At 53.6% G+C, this 22,896-nt stretch overlaps 1 protein-coding gene across 3 annotated transcripts in view; it reads right to left on the bottom strand.

Moving 5' to 3' along the window:
• PLEKHA7 (pleckstrin homology domain containing A7) overlaps positions 1 to 22,896 on the bottom strand; it is a 251,647-nt gene that overhangs the window by 80,330 nt on the left and 148,421 nt on the right. For all 3 annotated transcript variants that reach the window (XM_056115859.1, XM_056115860.1, XM_056115861.1), the window contains exons 4-6: positions 18,158 to 18,241; positions 1,907 to 2,018; positions 500 to 601 (exon numbers count right to left, since the gene is read on the bottom strand). In XM_056115859.1, coding sequence (XP_055971834.1) covers positions 500 to 601; positions 1,907 to 2,018; positions 18,158 to 18,241 — 298 coding nt within the window. The remainder of the gene's footprint in view (positions 1 to 499; positions 602 to 1,906; positions 2,019 to 18,157; positions 18,242 to 22,896) is intronic.

The following is a 22,896-nucleotide window of genomic DNA, read 5'->3' as shown; positions in this document are numbered from 1 at the left end:
TCAGTGGCTGGCTGGCTGTTGTGTGTGTGTGTGGGGGGGGGGGGGTGCGGTGGATGGATGGATGGATGGATGGATGGATGGATGGATGGACGGACGGATGGACGGACAGACGGATGGATGGATGGGAGGAAGGGTAGACTGGTGGGTGGGTAGAAGAGTATCTGGGAGAACAGTGGCACCAACGCCAAGATCCAGGAGGTGTGGGCTAGGGGGAAAGAGAGAGGTGGGTGGGGAGCTGAGTCTGGCAGGCTTTGGAATGGGAAGTGTCAGGGAGCGAACCGAAGTGTGCTGCACTGGGATGGGGGGAGGGGGAGAAAAAGGAGGGAGAGCTCAGCTAAAGAAGGGCAAAGGCTTGGCAGCATCAGGAAGCAGAGCTGGCAGAGAGGGCTGGCAGCACGGCTGAGCACAGGGCTAGAATCTAACGGCCTCCCCACTCCCTAGGTTCCAGGTAAGGAAGGGCCCCACCTCCCCGAGCGTGCGCCCTTGCCCAACTCCTCACCTGCTTGTGTAGCCAGCCCCTCATCACCACTGGAATATTGAGGTTCCTCCGAATGGCCTGGTCCCTCTTCCCAAAGCTGTGGACTTTATTGCTGGGCTTGATCTAGGAGAAAGCAGACGTGAGCTGCAGCCGGCCGGGTGAGTCTGTCTGATAGGCCTCTGGGCACCTGCTCGCAGCCTCATTCCCAGCGGCTGTGCCCTCTGATCCCAAGCACACCAGGAGGCTGGAGCATGTGCCCCTGGATGCCTGGACGCTCATTCACGGGGGTGTCGGGGGCCCAGCCCACTTTCTGTGGGCCATGGAGGAACATGGAAAGGGAGTGTTCGAGCAATGCCCACGAGCTGCAGCTGGCCCTGACTTGTCCTCTGACTTGCCTCAGCAAAGCTCTTCCTTGGTCTGGGACAGTGCTGATGTCCAGCTCTTCATCCCGTCTCTCTGGACACCCTCCTCAGCAGAGCCAGCTCCTTGCCCTGTTCTGTATTCAGTGCTCCTGAGCCCAAGGGCCCACTGCTCACACCTCTCACTAGGTGCCTTCTTTTTTTTTTTAATTTTTTATTTCATAAAGTCACTGTCACTGTCCTCCCGCTATTCATTGATTTGCTCAAGCAGGCCCAGTAACATTGTGAGTCTTGTTACTGTGTTTGGCATATCGAATACATCACGGTAGCTTGCCAGGCTTTACCGGGTGGGCGAGATACTCTTGGTAGCTTGCCGGGCTGGAGCGATTTCATAAAGTAGTTCATAATATTTGATTACATATAATATTCAACTACATCTAATATTCAAACACCAATTCCACCACCATTACACCTTCCCACCACCATATTTCGGATGTTTCCATCCTGAACCCCAACCCCTGCCCCTAAGCAGAACCGAAATAATGTATTTTTTGTATTGTTTGTTACGAAAAACTGCTGAAATGCTACCAAAAAGTTTCCTTAGAAGAAAGAGTGTGAAGATTGTTGTATTTCACCCGGGGGCCATTAAGCCCTTCTATGAGAGATTACTAACATGTTGTTAAAGGTTGAGCCTTGTGTGCTTATATATACATATGTAAAAAAATTTTTTTCCTCTAAGATTGGTTGCCTCCTACTTTGAACCCTATCAAATGTGGTGTGGTACTCTTGGAGTCTGGGTAAAGTGTGTGATATAAAGTGTCATGCAGCCACAAATGTGGCCACTCGGTCCAGGAATAGGTTCACTTGTGGGTGAGGCTCAGCCCGAACGTGTGGAGAGCAGCTGTGAGCATGGCAACGATTGAGTTCTGGAGGTTTTCGGCTGCCGGGACTGGGTCTCACTAGCCCCACTCTGGGGCCTAACCAGGCGACTTCTAAGCTGTTGTGAGAAGAGGGTGGGCTGGCTACAGGGGGGCAAGAACAGGAAGAAGCCTGCGGGGACACAACTCACCTTAGGGCCGGGCTTCGCCTCCAGTGTGGAGCTGGTCCCCGCTGTGGACGTCTCGCTGACCATGCTGGATGGCCTTTGGTTTTGCTCTTGCTTCGACATATGTGGGTTTGGCCTGTGGGAGTCAGAGAGGATCCTAAGAATGGGGAGACTTATTCCCTGTCAGAACGAATGGTTGGGGCCTGAGGGACAGTGCCGGGGCTTAGGTGCTTTCCTAGCACATGGCTGACCCTCACTCAATCCCAGCTCCACATGGTGCATTTCTGGATGTCTCCAAGCACTAGCGGATAGCCCTGTGGACTCTGAGTGCCCTGGGTAATCCCCCACACCTGAGTGACGTCGCATCCTTGAACCCTTGTACTGAACTGTTAGGATGTGGGGCAAGAACTCACAGTGAGGCCTCAGACCATTTTGAGACTCCCCTAGACTACTATAGCCAGAGGACCCTGGTGTCCCTGCCAGTCCCCAGACAATCCAGGGGCTGAAAGATGGTACATCTCCACAGCTCCCCCTCACATAACCTGCAAAGGAGGGGAGGGGGCCGGCCTCGTCTGTACCCCTACCTGCCATCACAGCCCTCTCTCCCGGCACCTGCACACTTTGTGGCCAGAACAATCTATTCCCCACCCCCGGCACGCACATGTACCTCCATCTCCCTGGCTCACCAAAGAAGCCGTTTATAATTAGAAACAAGAAATCACTTGCGCACACATCCACACCCCCAGATACACACAGAGAATTGCTTACATAAACGCCAGTGGGGCTTTGCCTCCCGAAATAGACTCCTCAACAAAGAAGCCTATTTTGGGAACACCCCATTTGCCCCAAAATAGAGTCATAGGGGATATTAACCCCGTGGGCCATGCTGGAGAGTGGCGAGAAAGGACATACCCGGGGGTCTCCAAGAGACCCTCGGGGTTCCCCTGGCAGCATTCAGGGCACTGGGGCCTCTTCCCACTGAAAGCGGCCCCGTTTGGGAGGGCCAGGATCCAGGAATATCCGGGCAGGCACTTGGGAAGATCCTCTAGGGGGCCCTTCTCACCTTCCTCCACAGAACCCCAGCATCCCCCAGAGTCTTTGGAAGTGGCGGCAAGTGGCGGCGGCAGTGGCAAACGCTTCCACACAAACTCAAGGTCTGTCCTGGCAATGTTCGATGCCCAGGCCCAGACCCTGCTAACCCCAGGAGCAGGACGCCTTCCTTGAAGCTCTGTTTGGGCCCCGGGCCCCGGGCCACCTCCGAGGTTCCTTGACCGAGGAGGAGTAGAAAAAACAGGACGAGGATGAAAAGGCTGGTACTGAAGGAGCCAGGCAGGATACGGTAGGAACAGAGGCTCAGGCTGGACGGGACGTGCCGGCTCACTTTCCCAAGGTGCAGTGATGGGCAATGCTGGTTTCCACCCTGGAGACGGGCTGCCTCCTCCAAACACCGCTTCGGCTCAAAGGCGAAGTTATCCTTCCTGCACTCCCCAGTGCCCGGCACCTGTGGGGACGTTCTGGGCAGAAGCAGCCGTGACCACTGGGCTCTCCAGGTGGGTGCCGGCAGCAGGCAGGGAGGGCGGCTGCGAGTTCAGTTCGTCTCGGGGCTGGCTGCGGCTGCTGGCGGTGCAAGTCCCACGGGGCAGAAGGATCACTGGCTCCCGCTCAGCACCAGCATGCGCTCCGGATTCCCGCCCCCGGCTCTATCCCTGCCAGACTGTTGTCACGCTCCCCACTCGCTCCCCCACTGTGGGCAGGGCTGGGCGGGTGGGTCACCAGCTCAGCCAGTTCGCTGTTGGCAGGGGGCTGCGTGCAGTGGGGAGATCACAGGTCCGAGGTGGGCAGGGACTCTGAGAAGCATTTTGTCCAGTTCCTGCCTCCAGGCAGAATTACAGCCCAGAGATCTTTCCTGACCACCCGGCTCATGCCTGGCTGCAGAAACCCACAGCGGGGACCCAGGAGGAAGAGGTGTCGGACAGCGGGGACCCAGGAGGAAGAGGTGTCGGCCGAGTTCAGGGCAGCGGCGGATCTCCAGGTGAAAATGTGGGGCGCAAAGTCCAACAATGAAAAGGGGGTGTTTAGGCTTTTATCATGCTGGATTTGCTCCCATTTAAGACATGGACAGATGATGACTAAAGAATATTTGAGAAATATAAAGGGTGGGGGGAAGCTGAAAGAAAAAAATAACCCATATATATTCCTGTTACCCAAAGGAAAATCATTTTTAAACATTTGGTATACTTATTTCCCCTCGTAGTTTATAAATCTGACATGATTTTTTGTTTTAGATTTTTTTGTACTCACACTGGGCAGTGCCCAGGGGTTAATTCTGTGCTTGGCAGGGGGTGGGGGGGTTGGAGGGGCTCCCCAGCGCGGGGGGTGGGGGATGTCAGATTCTGGGCTTCCAAACGCAAAGTGTGTGCTCTAGTACAGTAGCTGAGCTTAATATTTTTATTTCTGTTTTGGCTCCAGCCATAAAAAGAAAGATGAGAAGTTATAAACACAGTGATCACAATGATAAAAAATTTAAAAAAAAACTTCCTCTCTCCCTCCCCTCCTTTGCAGGTTATGTGAGGGGGAGCTGTGGAGATGTACCATCTTTCAGCCCCTGGATTGTCTGGGGACTGGCAGGGACACCAGGGTCCTCTGGCTATAGTAGTCTAGGGGAGTCTCAAAATGGTCTGAGGCCTCACTGTGAGTTCTTGCCCCACATCCTAACAGTTCAGTGCAAGGGCTGGAGCGATAGCACAGCGGTAGGGCATTTGCCTTGCGCACAGCCAACCCAGCCGAGCCGGGTTCGATTTCTCTGCCCCTCTCAAGAGAGCCCGGCAAGCTACCGAGAGTATCTCGGGCGCACGGCAGAGCCTGGCAAGCTATCCGTGACGTATTCAGTATGCCGAACACAGTAGCAATTAAGTCTCAAAATGGAGACGTTACTGGGCCCGCTCGAGCAAATTGATGAACAACGGGAGGACAGTGACAGTGACATCTTTCTTTTTAATTCTGTAACGTATCCTCTTCACTTATTCTGAACCCATCTGTATCATTATAAGGAATTTCTATAATTTCATTACAGCCCACCAACTCATACGACACTCCCCCTCTCGGTGACAAAATCAGCCAGAATGATGATTGGTCCAAGAAGCGGACACTTTATTTTTGGTTTTGTTGCTGTTTTGTTTTCAGGGACACCCCAGGCAGTGTTCAGGGCTTATTCCCTGGCTCTACACTCAGGGATCACTCCAGGTGGCCTTGGGGGATCATATGGAATGCCGGGACCGAACCCAGGTTGGCTGCATACGAGGCGAACACTCTACCTGCTGTATTATCACTCTGGCCCGGGGAAATGGACGCTAGAAATTCCTGCAACTCAAACCTTGAGCTCTGATTAGAGTCACCGCCTGCTGCTGATTGCCTGCGGGGTCCTGGCTGGCCAGGGGGCTTCTCCCAATCAATAGCAGGGAAGCAGGAAGAGACTTGGGATCTCGGGTGTGTGAGGAAAAGGAGGACCACCACCCAGGAAGCCAGCCATGAACAGGTTTCCACAGGAGAAGGACGGATGGTGGCCTCAACACTAGGTATCAGTGAGAGAACATGATGGGCAGGTGGAAGAGAGGAAGGAGAAAGACATAGGCAAGGACCAGAGTATTCCTCCAGGCTGCAGTGCCGGGAAACTGTCTTAACTGGGAGATGTCACTGAAGCCCAGATGAAACCTTCCCCAGGAGGGGATATGCAGTCTCTGCACTTGGGGAGCAAGTCTTCACCAGGACAGCCCAGGGTGGGCACAGCTCTCAGTTCAAACAACTGACTCAACCGTTACCTGGCAGTCCCTTCCTAGGCTCTTGGCACACTCAAGGCACATGCAGCAAAGCACATGAACCCCGCCTCTGGGGCATTCCTGAGAGCCCCTCGCACAGGGCACGCTCTAACCAGGAGCTGTCTAGAACGACCACGGACTGCAAAGGGGAAGATGGAGGCCAGGCATGCTTCTGCTACAGCCTTGGGAATGCACAAAGGAGGGCGAGAAAAGGGGCTTGATGGTCCCCCTTGACTGGAATGCTGGCTGTATTGGAAACAGAGGTCATTGGCTGCCCCGCTGTGAGTGACATCAAGGAGGCATGTGGGCTACTCCTGCAGGGACAGCACTGGACAGGCCAACAGGGGCCATCATGCGGATGGGACACCTATTCTGGAGCTGTTGCTTTCACCCGCTCCTGCTTACAGGCAGGTCCCCTATGAGGAGCCACTGGACGTCTATTTGCCCCTAACTTCTCACTGAGAGGAGCCCGGGGGGGAGGGGGGTTCAGATGCCAGCACCATGCCCCGCGGGCGCACGAGACACATCGCTCCTAGGAGACCCACGTGCCCGTCTGAGCTCCAGATTCCCGGAATCATTACAGCATGTCTGTCGGGCACCCCCAAAGCCTGTCGGCCGGGTTTCCGTGGCTCCTCAGATTCCCAGAGCTCAGTGGGATGATTTGAACAAAGAATCTCCTTTTCCACGACTCAGGCTCTGTGCAGACTGATTATCCCGCTGGAGGGGTGTGGGTGGAAGTCCCAAGCAGTAAGCCTGCGTTTTAACCCAGCACCTCCCGTCTGAAACAAGAATGACAGTTGGGACCAACCGAAAGTCAGCTGTGCAGTAAGAAACGGACTTCAGGGCCAGAGCGATTGCACAGCAGGTAGGGCACTTGCCTTGTATGGAGCCAACCTGGGTTTGATCCCTGGTATCCCATATGGTCCCCCAAGCACCGCCAGAAGTAATTCCTGAGTGTGAGCCAGGAATGAGCCCTGAGCACTGCTGAGTGTGGCCCCAAACCAGAAACAAATTAATAAATAATAAAGCATAGAAATAGGTGGTGTTTAGAACATTAGCAGCACGCTCTCTACAGCCACCACGGCCAGCTCTAAAACCTTTTCTCCCTGGAGCTCTTTCTGGCCTCTTAAGACACTTGGGGCAGTGGCCAGAGAGGACGCACAGGGAGGAAGCCGCCTGCTTACCTTGCACAGGGCTGACCCCCGTTCCACCCTGCACAGAGCCAGGAGTCACCCTGGGACTGTTGATAACGGATAAGCCCACATTCAACCCCAGCTATAGTTCAGTCCTTCGTTCCCGGCACTTCTCACCAGAAAAGTCCATGGATAGCAAACAAAGAATACCTAGTCAACAACTGTTTGCCTTAAGCATCCCTAGAACCACCCTACCTGGGATTTCTTTTTTTAAAATGTTTACTTATTTTGTTTTTGGGGTCACACCCAGCAATGCTCAGAGTTAATTTTGGCTCTGCACTCAGGAATCACTCCTGGTGGTGTATGGAGGACCACATGGGATGCCAGGAATTGAACCCATGTCGGCCGCAGGCAAAGCAAATGCCCTGTTCATTGTACTACTGCTCCAGCCCCCTACCTGAGATTTCTTTCTTCTCTTCCCTCCCTCCCTCCCTCCCTTCCTTCCTCCCTCCCTCCCTCCCTCCCTCCTTCCCTTCCTCCCTCCCTCCCTCCCTCCCTCCTTCCCTTCCTCCCTCCCTCCCTCCTTCCCTTCCTCCCTCCCTCCCTCCCTCCCTCCCTCCCTTCCTTCCTTCCTCCCTCCCTTCCTTCCTTCCTCCCTCCCTCCCTTTCTTCCTTCCTTCCTCCCTTCCTTTTTTTTTTTTTTTTTTGCTTTTGGGGTCATACCCAGCAATGCTCAGGGTTCACTCCTGGCTCTGCAGTCAGGAACGCAAGGCTTTCACTCCGGCCCCCTGGGGTTTCTCTGACATATAAGAAGCCTGTGGCTGGGGGAACGGAATGGGCCCCCCATTCTCTCCCTAGGAAGTCAGGACTATCATCAGTACAAGGCTGTGGTCATAGGGGACAGAGCCCAGGAATCAGGACTGTCGCACTGAGAGGAGAGGGATTCGGTCAGTGTTGCTCAGCCCTTCGCCCACAGTGACGCCTCTCTGACTTCGTTTCCTTCTTGGCCCCACAGTCTCCTGTGGTGCCCGCCCCCGCCCCATGCAACCTTCACCTTGGAGTCCCTTTGGAAACACCCTGCTGGGGTGGGGTGGTCCTGGTGGAGAAATGCTATTTTTGATGGCACCTGTGCCCTGCTTATTCCAGGAAGAGTAGGCTCCCCAAACTATGCTCTGCCCTCTAAGCCTCTCCCCTGAAATGCCCAGTGTGGATGCCTGCCCTGGAGCAGGGAGGGAGGGGGAGTGACGCCACCACAAACAACCAGCAAATACTTGAAGCCCCCCTCCCCCCCCCCCCCCCCCGCTACCCCCAGCCCCCAGGCTCTGAAAAGGCCATGCACAAGGCAGGGAGAAAGGAGGCTCTTGTCCCAGCCCGGCAGACACACCTCCACACATCCTCTTCCCAGGGAGGCGCGCAGACAGACCGCCAACGCGCCCGCACGCTCCCAGCATCCCGGGGAGGCGGCTGACATGGGCTTCATTCAGCAACTGTGGCTCATTACTCAACTCCTGCTTCTGGGTTTCTTCCCCCACCCCCTCCCGCCTGGGGAGCAGACGCCAGACTCCTCTCCCCGCGCCCCACAGGGCACCGAAACCACCCAGACAGCACCCCTCCCGCTCAGCAGGCATGGGAAGAAGGCGAGGAGCGTCCCCTGACCCCCACACTCAAGCTCCAGCCCGGACTCGGGTCCCAGCGCCAGTGCCCCCCACTGTCCTGCCAGGCTCCTTGCCTAGTTTGAGGTGAGGGTCCGGGGCAAAGAGCAGGACCCCCCACCTCTCTACTCAGCTGTGTCCCAGAGGGTCCAGTTCTAACCATGGCATCGGAGCCTCTCTGAGCCCCTCTGCTCGCCCCCTCCCACCACCACCACCCGCCCCCAGCATGAGCCCGTCCCTCCTGGACCCTGCCCTTTCCCACAGGAGATACGTGAGCACCCCCACAGACTGAGGGAAGAAGAGGACAAGCAGGGGAGCCGCGGGCAGGAACGAGGTCGCAAGTGAGCCAGCGGCAGCCTCCTTCCACCCACACCCTGCAGCCGCCTAACTGCATCCCCAGAGCCTGCGTCCCTGGAAACAGCCACACCAGCGGCCCAGCCAGCACCCGGGAGCTCCCCAGGAGCCCAGGACACCAGCCCCCACTCTCCGCCCCTACCTGTGGCCATCCCCGATGCCGGATCCTGCTCCAGGAAGGGAAACTGAACAGGCAAGTTTCTGCATCTGCTTGCCAGGTGTTTCCATCTCTCCTCCTGTTCCCTTGCTGCCATGGCAACCAAATGCAACAGGCAACGTTATAGCCCAAGACTGCCTGTCTGGAGAGAAGAGGTGCAGGCGGAGAGATGCAGAGAGCAGTGCACCAGCCTCCTAACTCAGGGTCAGCCAGTGACCCAGGGGAGAGACCCCTCCTCCACGCTCGGGGATAGGGGGCTAGTGGGGGAGCTGGCGGGCTCCCCCTCCCGTGCTCACACCTCTCACTCAGGTCTGCAGGTTGCCTCCCTGAAGCCCAAGAGCCCTGGGACTTGCCAAAGAAAGGAGTCCCCTTGGACAAAGAGAGGGGCCCAAGATCAGGAAGGTCATCTTTAGCTTCCCAGAGGGATTTTTTTAAAGTGGTATCCCCACGCCCCCACAATACTGCTCAAACGACTTGAACTTGTGGCTCTTGCCCAAACAATCCAATGAGGAAGCAAGGCTGCTGAGACCCCAAGGAAGGAACAAGCAAGAATCACTAGGACTGGGGCCCAGAGGTGGAGAAGGTTGGCAGGCAGAGGGCGCTCCGAAGGCTTGGGCTGGCCAGCTTCAGAGCACAGTAGAAGGGGGCTGGAGGGGCTGGAGCAATAGCACAGCGCATCGGCCATTTGGCTTGCACGCGGCCGACCTGGGTTTGAGTCCCAGCATCCCATACGGTCCCCCAAGCACTGCCAGGAGTAATTCCTGAGTGCAGAGCCAGGAGTAAGCCCTGTGCATTGCCAAGTGTGACCCAAAAAGCAAAGAAAAAAAGGGGGGGGGGGGGCTGGAGGGAGGTGCACTAAGGAAAGCACTTGCCTGGCACACAGCTAACCCAGGCTCGATCCTGGCACCCCATAGAGTCCCCTGAGCACCGCCAGGAGTGACCTCTGAGCACAGAGCCAGGAGTATGTCCTGAGCACTGCTGGATGTGGCACAAAGACAAACCAAAAAACAGTGAAATAGAAACAAACAGGGGCTGGAGCGATGGTTAGTATGGCAGAATAGGGCGTTTGCCTTCCATGTGACTGACCCAGGTTCGATCCCCACCACCCCATATGGTCCCCCAAGCCCTCCAGGAGTGATCCCTGAGTGCGGAGCCAGGAGTAAGCCCTGAGCACTGCCAGATGTGCCCCCTGCCCCCAAACCAAACCCAAAACAAAAAAATAAACAAAACCCCGGCACAGTAGCAGGACTGCTGCCTCCCAGAACATGTTATGTTCTATGACTCAGGCCCAGCTTGGTGTTGGTGCTGACAGAGACAGGACTGGCATGCAGCCTGCTACTAGCATCACACTGTGCCCCTGGGGCTTCTCTCTGTTCCCAAGGGGCAGGTGCACCTGTGCACAGCCTCTCAACCCTCCCCCTCCCCCACTACGCCAAGCTACAGCCTGGAAGTTTCTTGTGCCAAAGCTCATCCCTTTAGGGGAGCCCCTGAGGGTGACCCTCTAAGCCACACAGAATCTGGCTTCAAGCTCACAATTCAAGAAAGTCACTGAGAATCAGGAAAGGGGGGTTAAGATGAGCGCCCCATATCCACCTCCCGTGAGGCCATCGTTGTAAGTGAGGCAGGGCTCATCCTAATAGTCTGGTTGGGTACCAACAGTGGAGAAGGGTCTAACAACGGTTTCTGGAGGCTGGAGAAATAGTAGAGTGGCGGGGGGTGGAGGAGGAGGGAGGTGTTAGAAGAGAAATTGGGGACATGAACATTGAATGTCTGAAACTCAATCATGAAAACTTTGTAACTGTGTACCTCACCGTGATTCGATAAAAAGTAAAACATGAATTAAGAAAAAAGAAAAGAAAAAACCTTACTCTCCTAATGCATTCCTACACGGACATTAGCTCTTCCAGAAGGAATTTCCTCCACGTGCTGTTGACTTGAGGGTACCGTTGTGCCCCCCCGGGGGACATGACTATAGGACCTGTTGGCTGAGGCCCACCCCCTTGGGGGAGGAGGTTTGGGAAAGACCTTGGGGGACCATATGGGGTGGTGGGGATCGAACCTGGGTCAGTCACATGGAAGGTGCATGAGGGAAAGAGAGAAATGAGGAAAGCGAACATTCTCCATCCAGCAAGGGAAGCCAACCAACAAGATCTGGGCTCCCCTACCTGGACTGTGGTTTCTTAAGCACAGCCACCAGTGCTGACCAACACATATTTCTTCTAAAGATCAGGGTAATGTGGTTTACAATAATGTTAATATTTATGCTTTAGGCCTATGATGGGTTGGAGTGATAGCGCAGCGGTAGGGCGTTTGCCTTGCACGCAGCCAGCCCAGCTGAGCCGGGTTCAATTCCTCCGCCCTTCTTAGAAAGCCCGGTAAGCTACCGAGAGTATCTCGCCCGCACGGCAAAGCCTGGCAAGCTACTCGTGATGTATTCAATATGCCAAACACAGTAACGACAAGTCTCAAAATGAAGATGTAACTGGACCCGCTCAAGCAAATCGATGAACAACGGGAAGACAGTGCTTACAGGCCTATGATGTTCCTGTACAACATTCAGTGGAGAGCCAATATCCCTTCGCCACCACCCCCAGTTGGTCTTCTCCGTTCTATGTCGAAGGCTAATGTCCTTAGACAAATGTCCATTGTCTTCAATGGTCATTTGTCAACTTCCGGGCTGTGACCGACCAACACCCATTCCTTTTTTTTCTTCTTCTTTTTTTTGCCTTTTGGATATACCTGGCGATGCACAGGGTTACCCAGGAATTACTCCTGGTGGTGCTCAGGGGACCATATGGGAGGCTGAACCCAGGTTGACTGTGTTCAAGGCAAATGCCTACCCTCTGTGCTATCACTCCAACCCCCCGCCCCAACACCCATTTACGACTCTCTTCCTGGTACACAGCACACTTGCACTTCCCTGCCCGTGAAGGCGCAGTGGTCTTATGACGTGCCTTCTCCAGTGCCACGGCACTGTCTACCCAGCTCCCTGCTCTTCTTGTGCCAACCAGGTAAGCACGGGATGACCTGCTTCTGGGAAGAGGACGGAGCAGAAACCCCAGTTACCTGAGAGGGCCAGGGAGTGAAGGCCAGAAACCAACTTCAGTTGCTCTAACCCAGGCCCGAGTCTCACCTGGCTGACTATATTACCGACACGGACACCTCAATGGCCAGAGCTTTATCTCTCTCCTCCTGTCTCTGGTCTGTGAGACGGAGAGCCAGCTTTGGCCGGCAAGCACCTGTTACACCGGCAGCTCAGGTGAGCCCCAGCTGCCATGGCGGGGGAGATGCTATTTCCTCACATCTGCACTGCTCGGAAGGCAGTTACCATGGAGACCATTTCTCTTCCCTTCCCACGTAAGAAGAAATCCAATAGTATGTGACTAAAATCCACCTCAGACTGTCACAGTCTCCCAGAGGCCAGAGGATGGTGGGGGTTTGGAGGAAACAGGGTGAATGAAAGAATCTGAGAGTAATTTCGGGATGATGGGAACAGTGGCTTGTTGACATCAGTGAGTTTTTTTCTTTTCTTTCCTTTTTTGGGGGGTAGGGGACATGCCCAGCAGTACTCAGGGCTTACTCCTATCTCAGTGCTCTGGGACCACTCCTGGTGATCGGGAGACCATCTATAGTACCAAGGCTAGAACTGGAGTCACCCACATGCAAAGCAAGTGCCTTCACCCTTCACCCACCCCTATATTACCTCTCTGGCTCTGGTTCACAGTTTTGCTGCATATATTATATGATCTCAGCCCAGAGACTTTTGGTTCATAGGTTTTGGGGGGAGCCATGGAATCTGCCACCTCAAACCGGGTCATAGGTGTTGTTTCCTTGGTGCCCATTCTTGGAGAACCACTGCTCTAGAAAGAATGGCTACAAGATGCCAGGGCAGGGGTCTGGCAAGAGGGATTTGTGTTGTATGCGGGTTTTGTGACTGAAATCTCCAGGCTTTCTTGGTGTCAGGATGGGCTACCTCCCACCACCTCCCTTCCAGAAGCCTTGGCAGTCACATCCACACCCCAAAGCTTTCACCCAATTGAAAAGTTACTCCAGCATTACCATCCTGATAAAAAGACCATATGCCCCAAACAAACACCATGACCTCTTAACACCTGTATTGCAAACCATAATGCACAAAAGGAAAAGAGAGAGAGCAAGAAGGAAAGTGCCTCCCATAGAGAGAGGCTGGGGGTAGGGGGTGGGGCACTGGGGGATGGTGGTGGGGAACCGGGTGACATTGTTGGTTGGAAATATACACTGGTGGAGGGATAGTTGCTGTGTCATTGTATGACTGAAACCCAGTAACAGCTTTGTAATGGTCTATCTCACAGATACCCAATTTAAAAAAATTTATTTAAAAGTAATGTGGAGTTCGTGCCCAATTCAATCAGCTTAATCAATGGCCGAATAAATTGCAGTACTCCTACATTAAAAAAAAAAAGAGAGGGATCTGTGTTTTAAAAGTGCTCCAGTGCATGCCTCAACAGAGCTTCTTGGAGAAGGGAAAGACTCACTTCTCCATTTTCTACCCAAGACATCAACCTGAGAGTTGATGTCTACAGAACACCAAAGGTCAACCCAGCCTTTTTCTTCACTGCATTTCACACTTCACAACAAATTAAGCTCCTGGAAGGGAACAAAAACCATCTACTTCATTGCCCTGCTTAAAAAAAAAAAAAGAAAGAAAGAAAGTAATGGTATGGGGGGCACTGGAAAGTAAAAGAGGATGGGAGGCCCAGGTTTGATCCCAGCAGCTCATGGTCCCGTCACACCACTGACACCAACCTCCAAGCCTCAAGCCAGGGCTGGCCCAAGCACCACCAGGTGTGGCAGAATAAGCCCAGAGGCTGAGGGTCCCTGCCTGGCAAGTGGATAGTCACGAGTTCAAATCCCCCATGTGCACAAATGCCACACGTCCACCATCCTGGCAGCGCTGCAGGTTAGGCTGTGCTGCCGGCAAGCCCAGGCATTGTGTGTAAGCGCCAGCCAGGGTTGCACCCCTGAGAGTGCCACAACCACAACTTGCCTCCCTCAACGTAGAGAGAAAGCCCCCTGGGCGGGGGGGGGGGGGGGAAGGGGGAGGAGGGGGCTGGCTCAAACTGAATATGTTATCCCCAAAAGGATGGCAGAGAAATATGTGCAAGTGACTGCTCTCATCTGTTCCTCAGAGGAAGTCCTGTGGGAGCGAGAGGGGCTTAAGAATTTTTAAAAAATGGTTTCTGGGGCTGGAGCCATAGTACAGAGGGTAGGGAGTTCGCCTTGCACGTGGCTGACCTGGGTTTGATCCCCAGCATCCCATATGATCTGTCAAGCAATGCCAGGAGTAATTCCTGAGTGCAGAGCCAGGAGTCACCCCTGAATATCGTGGGGTGTGATACAAGAAGACAAAAAAAAGCTTCTGGTGCGTCAGGGCTGTGGTTAAAGTCGTGCTTCACATGTCCCATGGCCAGTTCCGTTAAACAGTTTCTGGAGGGGGACCCCATGCCCCACCTCCCCCTTCCCAACACTACCCCAGAGCTCACCCAGAAGGACAATCTTGGGTGTATTTCAGGAGGAAGCAATTTAGATAATTAGCTACAGGCTCTTCCCCAGGCTTATCTCTAAAACCCCCTTCACCACCCTCTACCCAACCAAGCCCCATCAGACCCAGTCAGGAAAGACCCCCCCCCCCCCCCCCAGACACAGGCGTGATTATTTTCAGTTTATCTTTCCTTATCTAAATCCTCCCCTTCCCTCAGTCTAGAGCCAAGCATGCCTGGAGACTCTACCCTCTCTTTCATCCCCATCCCCAGCAGTCACTAAATTCTCCCAATTCTCCCACCCTGCAATGTAGGGCATCCACCTAACCCAGCTGGTCTAACTCCTACCTTTGCCCTCTGAGTCTGTGACCACGTTCATCTAGACTGAACAGGTCTGCACTGGAACTGCCTCCCCTGCCAGGGGTGGCCACCTTAATCCAGGGAGAAAATATCTCCCATCTTCAATAACTCCCACTGAGCCTGGAGCTTTCCCTGGGTGGACCTGGTCCACATCTGTGATTCTCTCGTTTTCTTTTTCTTTTTGGGTCACACCTGGTGATGCTCAGGGGTGACTCCTGGCTCTGCACTCAGGAATTACTCCTGGCGGTGCTTAGGGGACCATCTGGGATGCTGGGAATTGAACCCGGGTCAGCCACGTGTAAAGCAAATGCCCTCTCCACTGTGCTATCACTCCAGCCCACTCTCATTCTCTTTTTCCTGCTTAACCTCGAACTCCGCAGGACAGGCTTGTGTCAGTCTGGCCCCCTGCTGCCACTGCGGAGCCCGGCACCGCTCCCGACACTTTGGACACTTACTGAACGTATGGTTAAGTGCAGGATTCATCACGTCCGTTCCCAGAAACCCACCTCTCCCCTCACTGCCTAAACCACACTCTGCCCGCTTCAGAGAATGTCTGACCAGATAGTTTTCCCCCCTCCCTGGGATGAGTAAGCACCCTCTCTGACACCCAGGAAATGGGACTCAGAGGGTAAAAGTGATCCTTGAAAAGGGGCTCACGGCATGAAGATTAGCTGTAGAGCTGTTTGGGTGAACTTCTAAGCGGCAGAGGGACAAAGTCTACTAACAAGAAAGAAAGGAGGGGCCTGTGACAGAGGTGTCGGTGATGGAGAGTGTTTATCTAGAACAGTGTTTGCCAAAGTGGGCCATATCACCCCATGGGGGTGCTAGAACGATTGGCAGGTGTGTGTGAGTGAGTGTGTGAATGTGTGTGTGTGTGTGTGTGTGTGTGTGTGTGTGTGTATGTTGGGGCGGGCGGGAGGTGACAGGCCTGGATGCAATGGCCGGGTGGGAGGGGGCTTTCTCCCTGTTTCGGTTAAACAAGGCCAATTTCCAGGGAGGCCCCAAGCGATCTTCTCCTAAGCTTGGGAATCTGTCATGCAGAAATGTCAGTCACTTCCCCAGCTGTGTCCTGACGCACCATCCGTCCGTCCAGACGGACCTTCAGGAACAACGCTGCCCATGTCTCAGGGATGCCTAAGGAAGGGGGCTGAGCTCAGTGACCTGCCAAGGGCTTCTGACCTTCAGGATTCTATAAACAAACTCATTCCACTGGAATTCGGGGAATCCACATTCTGACTCTGCTGTCAGACAGCAGCGTCTCCTCAATGTCAGGCACATCGTTCCCTTCCACCCACTCTATGACCTCCATGCTCCCCCACATCAGGGCTCCGGTCCCCGGGACTGGCTGGTGGTCACAGTCCTGGAGCATGCAGCCTCTGACAGGGACCAGGGTGAGCCCCCAGGAAGAGCTCAGGCAGGGGCAACAACCTTTTCACCGGCCAGCCAGCCAGCGAGCTGTGTAACTTGGGCCATGGGCCTGCCTGCTTTGCAGACTCTGTTTTTCCATCTGAGAAATGCCAATGGTCTGTCTGGTCGACCCCTCGGTGTTGCATTGTTAAATGCGACTCCCACGTCACTCCCCCCCCCCCCACCCCCGGGCACGAAGCAAACAGGCAGGGAATGTCAGGATTAGACTAATTATAGTCTCCTGCTTTGAAAAGTCCCCGTGGCATAAGGATTCTAAACTGCACATACTATGGTGATGAGATGGTATGTTTAGAATTTGCTTTGCCATCATCGGGGGGGGGGGGGGGGCAGGGAAGGGAGAGGGGAACAGCTGACATAAAGTCAGCAAGTGTTGGGGGACTGTGGGATGCAAGGAGGAGAACAATGGTTCTGTTACTCTCTCTGCTTTTGCCTGTGTCTGAAATTTTCCAGAACAAAAAGTTTAAAGGTGTAGTATTGAGGGAGAAAAAAAAAAAAAGCCTCCTGATTAAAAATGTACAGACTGATCTTGTATTTTCAGATCAGAAGCGGTTTTGGTGAGTGAGCAGAAAAGAAGGAGTTGGAAGGAAAAACAGTCTTGGAGTCCCTGTCTCTGGTCCTCGCACAGAACCATCCCCCCCCCCCCCCCCCCCAGACAGGACAGTCTCCGGGGAACACAGGGATGCACTCATTTGCACACATTTCTGTTTTCATTCTGGGGAGAAGGACATATTCTCTTCGGGCTATGCATGGCTTTGGTGGGAGAGGGTCTCCAGCGGGAGCAGACACAACCTGTGCCCCAGCCTCAGAGCCATCCACCCCCAGCCCCAGCCCCAAGCACACACACCTTGTTCTATTTTGGTTTTCATTTCATTTGGGGGCCACAGCTTGGTGGTGTCCAGGGACTATTCCCAGCTCCATGCTCGCCGCCGAAGCTCTAGCATGCAAAGCAAACACTGGCACTTTGAGCTATCTCCCAGGGTCCAGTGCTCTTATTTCCAAGTAGAGAGGGCCCAGGGTGCTGGGAGCCTGCCCTCAAATACACCAGAAGATGATGTCACAAGACCAAGAAGCAGGAATGTCCCCAGCTCAAGAAAAGTGAGCAGGAAGAATTCTGAAGTTTGGGGAGAAGAGGGGCATCAGCTCTCCTCTTTTTTTTTCTTTTTGGGTCACACCCGGCGATGCACAGGGGTTATTCCTGGCTCATGCACTAAGGAATTACTCTTGGTGGTGCTCAGGGGACCATATGGGATGCTGGGAATCGTACCCGGGTCGGCCGCATGCAAGGCAAATGCCTTACCCATTGTGTTATCACTCCAGCCCAACTCTCCTCTCTTCTGTTTTATTTTGGGGCCACACCCAGCTATGCTCAGGGCTTATTCCTGACCCTGCACTCACGGATTACTTGTGGTGGGGCTCAGGGAACCATACGGGATGCTGGGGATTGAACCCAGGTTGGCCGCGTGCTAGGCGAGTGCCTTAACCTGCCATTCTATCCCACCAGCCTCTTCTAAGACCTAGGCTTGCCACCGTTACTTGAGGCTTTCCAGTAACACAGGTTCAGCCTGGCCAGAGAGGGTAATCAGGGGTCCTTGCAGAGCACGGCTAGCATATTTGTTCAGTGATTTCTGCCAGGGGAAAGGAGCTGACAATTTCACCCCCGCCCCAACCTCCCTCTGCATCTTTCAACTGAGGGAAACCGAGTGACTGGAAAACAAAATTCTCACATTTCAGCCCATCAGCCCTCGCAAAGCCCCTCGGTCTGAGAGAGCAGGAGTCCCCAACAAAGCTTTGCTTAGGGCACACGCCTGTACCCTCCCAGCTCTGCGGGGAAAGGAAAGGAGATATGAAAGTACTCACTCTTCTTGAAGAAAAAATTCGCTATTTTCTGGAGAAAACTGCCCACTCACAGGATGCCTGAAGGCCGTGGTCCGTTGGTTATGGCTAGAGAGCGAGACAGAGAAAAAAGGCATGAGACGCTGCAGGTCGGGAAAGGGTTAGAGACACAATAGGCCAGTGGATGCTGAGGGTCCCCCGGTCCCCAAGCTTCCCTCCAGGGTCAGGCAGCAAGTCCTCCTCCGTTGGAGGGGAGGCATTTCGTCCCACAGAGCCCAGCAGCGGTGGCCACAGCCCACCTACGACAAGGAGGCTCTGATTTTCTAAGGGGAGCCCAGGCTCCCGGCGCACAGACTCCCACGAACCCCAGTGCCGGAGAAAACAATCCTGTAAGACGCAACAGGAGCTTAAACCAGAGGGCAGGAAGGCGGACGGACGGGGCACTCTCAACAGCCGCAAAACAATGCTAAGAATTAACCACCCACCCAGAACCTCATCGATCTTCTTTGAACTGCTCCTGGAGATGACGTGCTGGCCTCCCCGCGGCAGAGACCTGGGCTGCGTGTGAGCGTGAGGGCAAGCCTCCGTCGGGACCTGCACAGTCTCATCACCCGGGACTCGCTCGCTTGCGCCCTTGTGCAGTGAGGCGGGATCGGCTTGCAGGCAGACTGACAGACGCGGCCCCAGTGTGGAGGTGTTCTGTGTGCATTCACAAAGGCAGCCCAGTGCTTTGAAAGCAAGGAGGAACTGGTTCTTGAAGCTGCTGGTTTGCTCCGTGAATAAAACGTAACAACCTTAAGGTAACAAGGAAAACTTAACAAACCAGCTCAACAACCCTCTCTCTCTCTTTCTTTCTTTCTTTCTTTCTTTCTTTCTTTCTTTCTTTCTTTCTTCCTTCCTTCCTTTCTTCCTTTCTTTCTTTCTTTCTTTCCTTCCTTTCTTCCCTTCCTTCCTTCCTTCCTTCCTTCCTTCCTTCCTTCCTTCCTTCCTTCCTTCCTTCCTTTCTTTCTTGTAAAAGAATGTGATGTCTTTAAAAAAGAAAAATGCTTCCAATGACCAAATCATACTCATTATAGAAAGTTTAGAAGATACAGGGGCCAGGGAGATACCACCAGCCAGTAGGATGTTTGCCTGGCATGCAGTGACCCGGGCATCATCCTTGGCAGCCTATATGGTCCTCTGAGCCCCGCCAGGAGTGACTCCTGAGCACAGAGCCAGGATTAAGCTCTGAATACAACTGGGTGTGGCCCCCAAACAAAAACCAAAGAGGCCAGAAAGAGGCAGCTCAGTGGCAGAGCATTTGTCCCATAAGCTTTGGTCCAGGGTTTGAACCCCAGCAAGTAAGAAAGGAGAAATATACGGGACGGGGAATGGGAGTCATCCATAATCTAGGTGAAGATGCACTTAGCTATCTTCTTCCTAGGTTTTTCTCCCCTTCATTAAAAAATAAAGTGCATGTTTACTGACAGTGCTTAGAAATCTGTATCCTGCTTTTCCCTGTGTTTGTTTAGCATAGAAAATTTCCCATGTCATCATCACATGGGGGTAGATTTTTCATAGGACTGTTCAAAAGATGTTGAGAGGTCATTGCATGCCAGGCTCTGCTTCAGACACTGAAAGAACAAGTCCTGAGCATAGCCGGGCAAGACTCGCCTTCCTCGCAAGCAGCCCCACCACGCGAATCAACGCTGATCTTTCAGTAGAGGCTTTTTCTGCAATTCAAACTGTTTCCCTCACTTCAAGTGCTGAAGTTAAACTACTGAGTCTAAAAGCAGAGTCAGCTTTAAGGCACCCATGCAGGGAGCGACGATGCCTTCACCCTGAGTCCAAATCCACTTGGCAGTATTAAAATATCAGCCCCCACATTAAATATGGGGGACCCTCCATCTCCAACAAGCTGTGACTGGGATTCCACTCATCCTCTCTGGACTTTGTACCTGAAGTGCCTTCCAACTGGATTTTGTGTTCTCCAGCATCCATGTGGTTTGGGGGTCCCTCTGTGTCTCCTCAAGGACCGTCTCTCCTTTCTTCATCAAAAAGCACAGAATTCTGGGGGTGGGGAGTTATCAGCCCCACTTCCAAAACGAGCACCGAGCTGGTCCAGGTGTCAGTGGATTTGAACGAACATGGCATAAAGGCTACAGGAAGAAGCCAGAGGTCAGACTCTGCCCCGGGGGGGAGGGGGGTGCTGTCAGAGGGTCCAGTGTTCTGGAATCTGCAGCGAGTGGAGCACTAAGGTTAGAGCAGTCAGAGGTCTGGAAAGCCCAGTCAGGCAGAGCCTGAAGGCCAGGCTGCTGGGTGAGTGGGGGGTTCAGGGAGAGACGTCCTCTGTGCTCTGCCACCCCTCACCCCTCACAACCATTCCAACCATGTGCCTGCCAGGCCAGCCCACAGAATCCAATGACCTCATCTGGCAGGCGGCAGCCTGGTGTGCCCAAAAAAGCAGAGCTGAGGCATGCGCATCTAGATAAGGCCCCTGAACACTTGTTTCTAAAATCCTCAGACCATGTTCTAGGGTTAGGCTTTACACCACACTTCTTTTAGAGGTCATCTCTCCTCACTGAATAAGAATAAGAATGTCTAACTGGGACTCTACGCCTGCCTCACTGAATAAGAATTTTAACTGGGACTCTCTACCTGGAGAGAAAAAAAATAAACAGCCTATTTATTCCCGATGGTTTGGTAGGGAAGCACCAACCTCTATTACCTCTCCAGGCCTGCAAAGTGTCCAGAGCCTTTTCCTATACATCTCAGCTACCTACAGCACCAACCCCTGTATTATGTATGACCAAGGAAATGAGTCAGAGGGAGAGCTATGTGCTCAGGGGAACTTCAGGGAGTGATAAGACCTGGACCGGATTCCTGATTGCATCAAGGGAGGGGTGGGGAACAGTGCTGGGACCTTGGGCCACAGGGAGGTCACTCCCAGCGGTACTTTGGGGAAGCATGCAGCGCTGGGGACCAAACCAGCGTTGGCTGCATGCAAGGCAAGTCTGTTTCTAAATTCTATCTTCTGTATGAGAAGCTGCTGTCCGCTTCCCGTTGCAGTCTCTGGTGGCTGGAAACTTCCTGGGCCAAATGAGCAATCTCTAAAGACAAGACATCAGAGAAACAGCCCCATGACTGATACCCCACTCTAGCAGGTCTCAACCCCACTGTGCCTACCCCCCTCTGGCCTTGTTTACATCCTGCTTCTCCCCACCTTGTCCTACAAATTCGCTCCCTGATCTTGTCTGCCCTCACCTCCAAACACACACGATTTCACCTGTGGCCCCCTTAGACTATCCTGGGGGTCCATCATGCCCCTGGCTTAGAAATGCTGCTCTACCCTACCGAATCCTTCCCTGCTGTGCTCAAAGCCACCATTCTAACAATAGTGCCTGTGCATCTGGCTCTTAGTAGCATCCCCCATCTGCCACCACCACCATCGCCGGCTTTTGGTCTTACCACAGGGTCAGCGTGGTGGATCCAGGGTAAGTGTGAATGTCCTATGAGCCTCAGTAGTTACGATTCAGAAAACGTTTCAGAGATATCTCACAACCTCAGGGGCAACCCAACTGTCCCAGAGTAAGCAAGCCCTGAGCCCCTGGTCAACAAATCCGGGGCTGGAGGGTACACGCATGAACAATCTAATATTAGGAGTGTGAGGAGACAGCTGCCACTCCATCAGACCTTGAGGCAGTTGCCCGAAACTTTCTTCCCGAACGTGAAGGCTGCCCTTTCCGTCAAAAAGAAAACAGTTATCAGTCATCAGCACCATTTCCTGCACGGACATGAAGCTTTGAGTGTGGCCACTGTCGTGGCTATATTTGATCTTCCCAAGTGCACCTCAAGATCAGCAGGCCAGATACTTCTATCTCCGTGTTACTCATAAGGAAACTAAGGATCAAGGTTTTTGAAACACATTATTTTTTCCTCGAGAAAGAAAAAAAAAAGATTCCCCATTCTCCCTCCCCACCCCCCATGTCCCCCCCGCCCCCGGGCTTTCAGTGCTCATGAGTTATTCCCAGAAGGGCTTGGGAGACCATGCGGGGCTAGGGGGTAGCACTTGGACCTCCCCTCCGTTAAGTCATGCTCGGCCTGTTGAGCAATCTCTCCTGTCTGAGAGGAAAACTGAGGAAGTGGAGGAATGTCTCCTGAGAACTACAGTCATAAACCGCGCTCATTTCTGATCACGTCTGCCCAGCCTGCTCAGGGCGCAGCTTCTGCTTTGACACATTCTAAGCAAACTCAAATTTTGAGGGTTATTCCATCCAATCTTCGTCAATACTCAGAAGGGCGAACTATGAGCTCACAGAACCACTTGTAAGGAAAGGACCCCCAAAGGGTGGCTGGCTTACCTCTAAACAGCCCTCACATTCCTGCAGAACTCCCTTCTGATCTCTTTCTACTCCTTCAGGCTCAACCTTGCCAAACAAAGGCCCTGACAAAACTCTGGATCCCCACACCCAACTGGAAATTGCAAACTCCTTTGACTTTACCTGCTGTTCCCTACCTCTCCACACACACACACACACACACACACACACACACACACACACACACCTGGGAGTCCCAGCTGGTTCCATTTCCTGATTCTAAAACCCATGAAGAATCTCAGTCCTATCACCTCTCTCAAGGTGAGTATTTAGCAGGCACAGACAAATACCCCGAAATACCTGTTCTGAAACCTGAATTGCCACCTTGCTCCAGGGAGTGATGGAGAGGACCCGGCTGGAAGCCAGGTGGCTGGTTTCAAGGGAGCACAGACCCCCTCTGTCTGC

The sequence above is a fragment of the Sorex fumeus genome, unplaced genomic scaffold, assembly GCF_029834395.1.
Source record: "Sorex fumeus unplaced genomic scaffold, SorFum_2.1 ptg000030l, whole genome shotgun sequence".
In the NCBI taxonomy this organism is placed as follows: domain Eukaryota; kingdom Metazoa; phylum Chordata; class Mammalia; order Eulipotyphla; family Soricidae; genus Sorex; species Sorex fumeus.
This window is presented reverse-complemented; position numbering and strand designations above follow the sequence as displayed.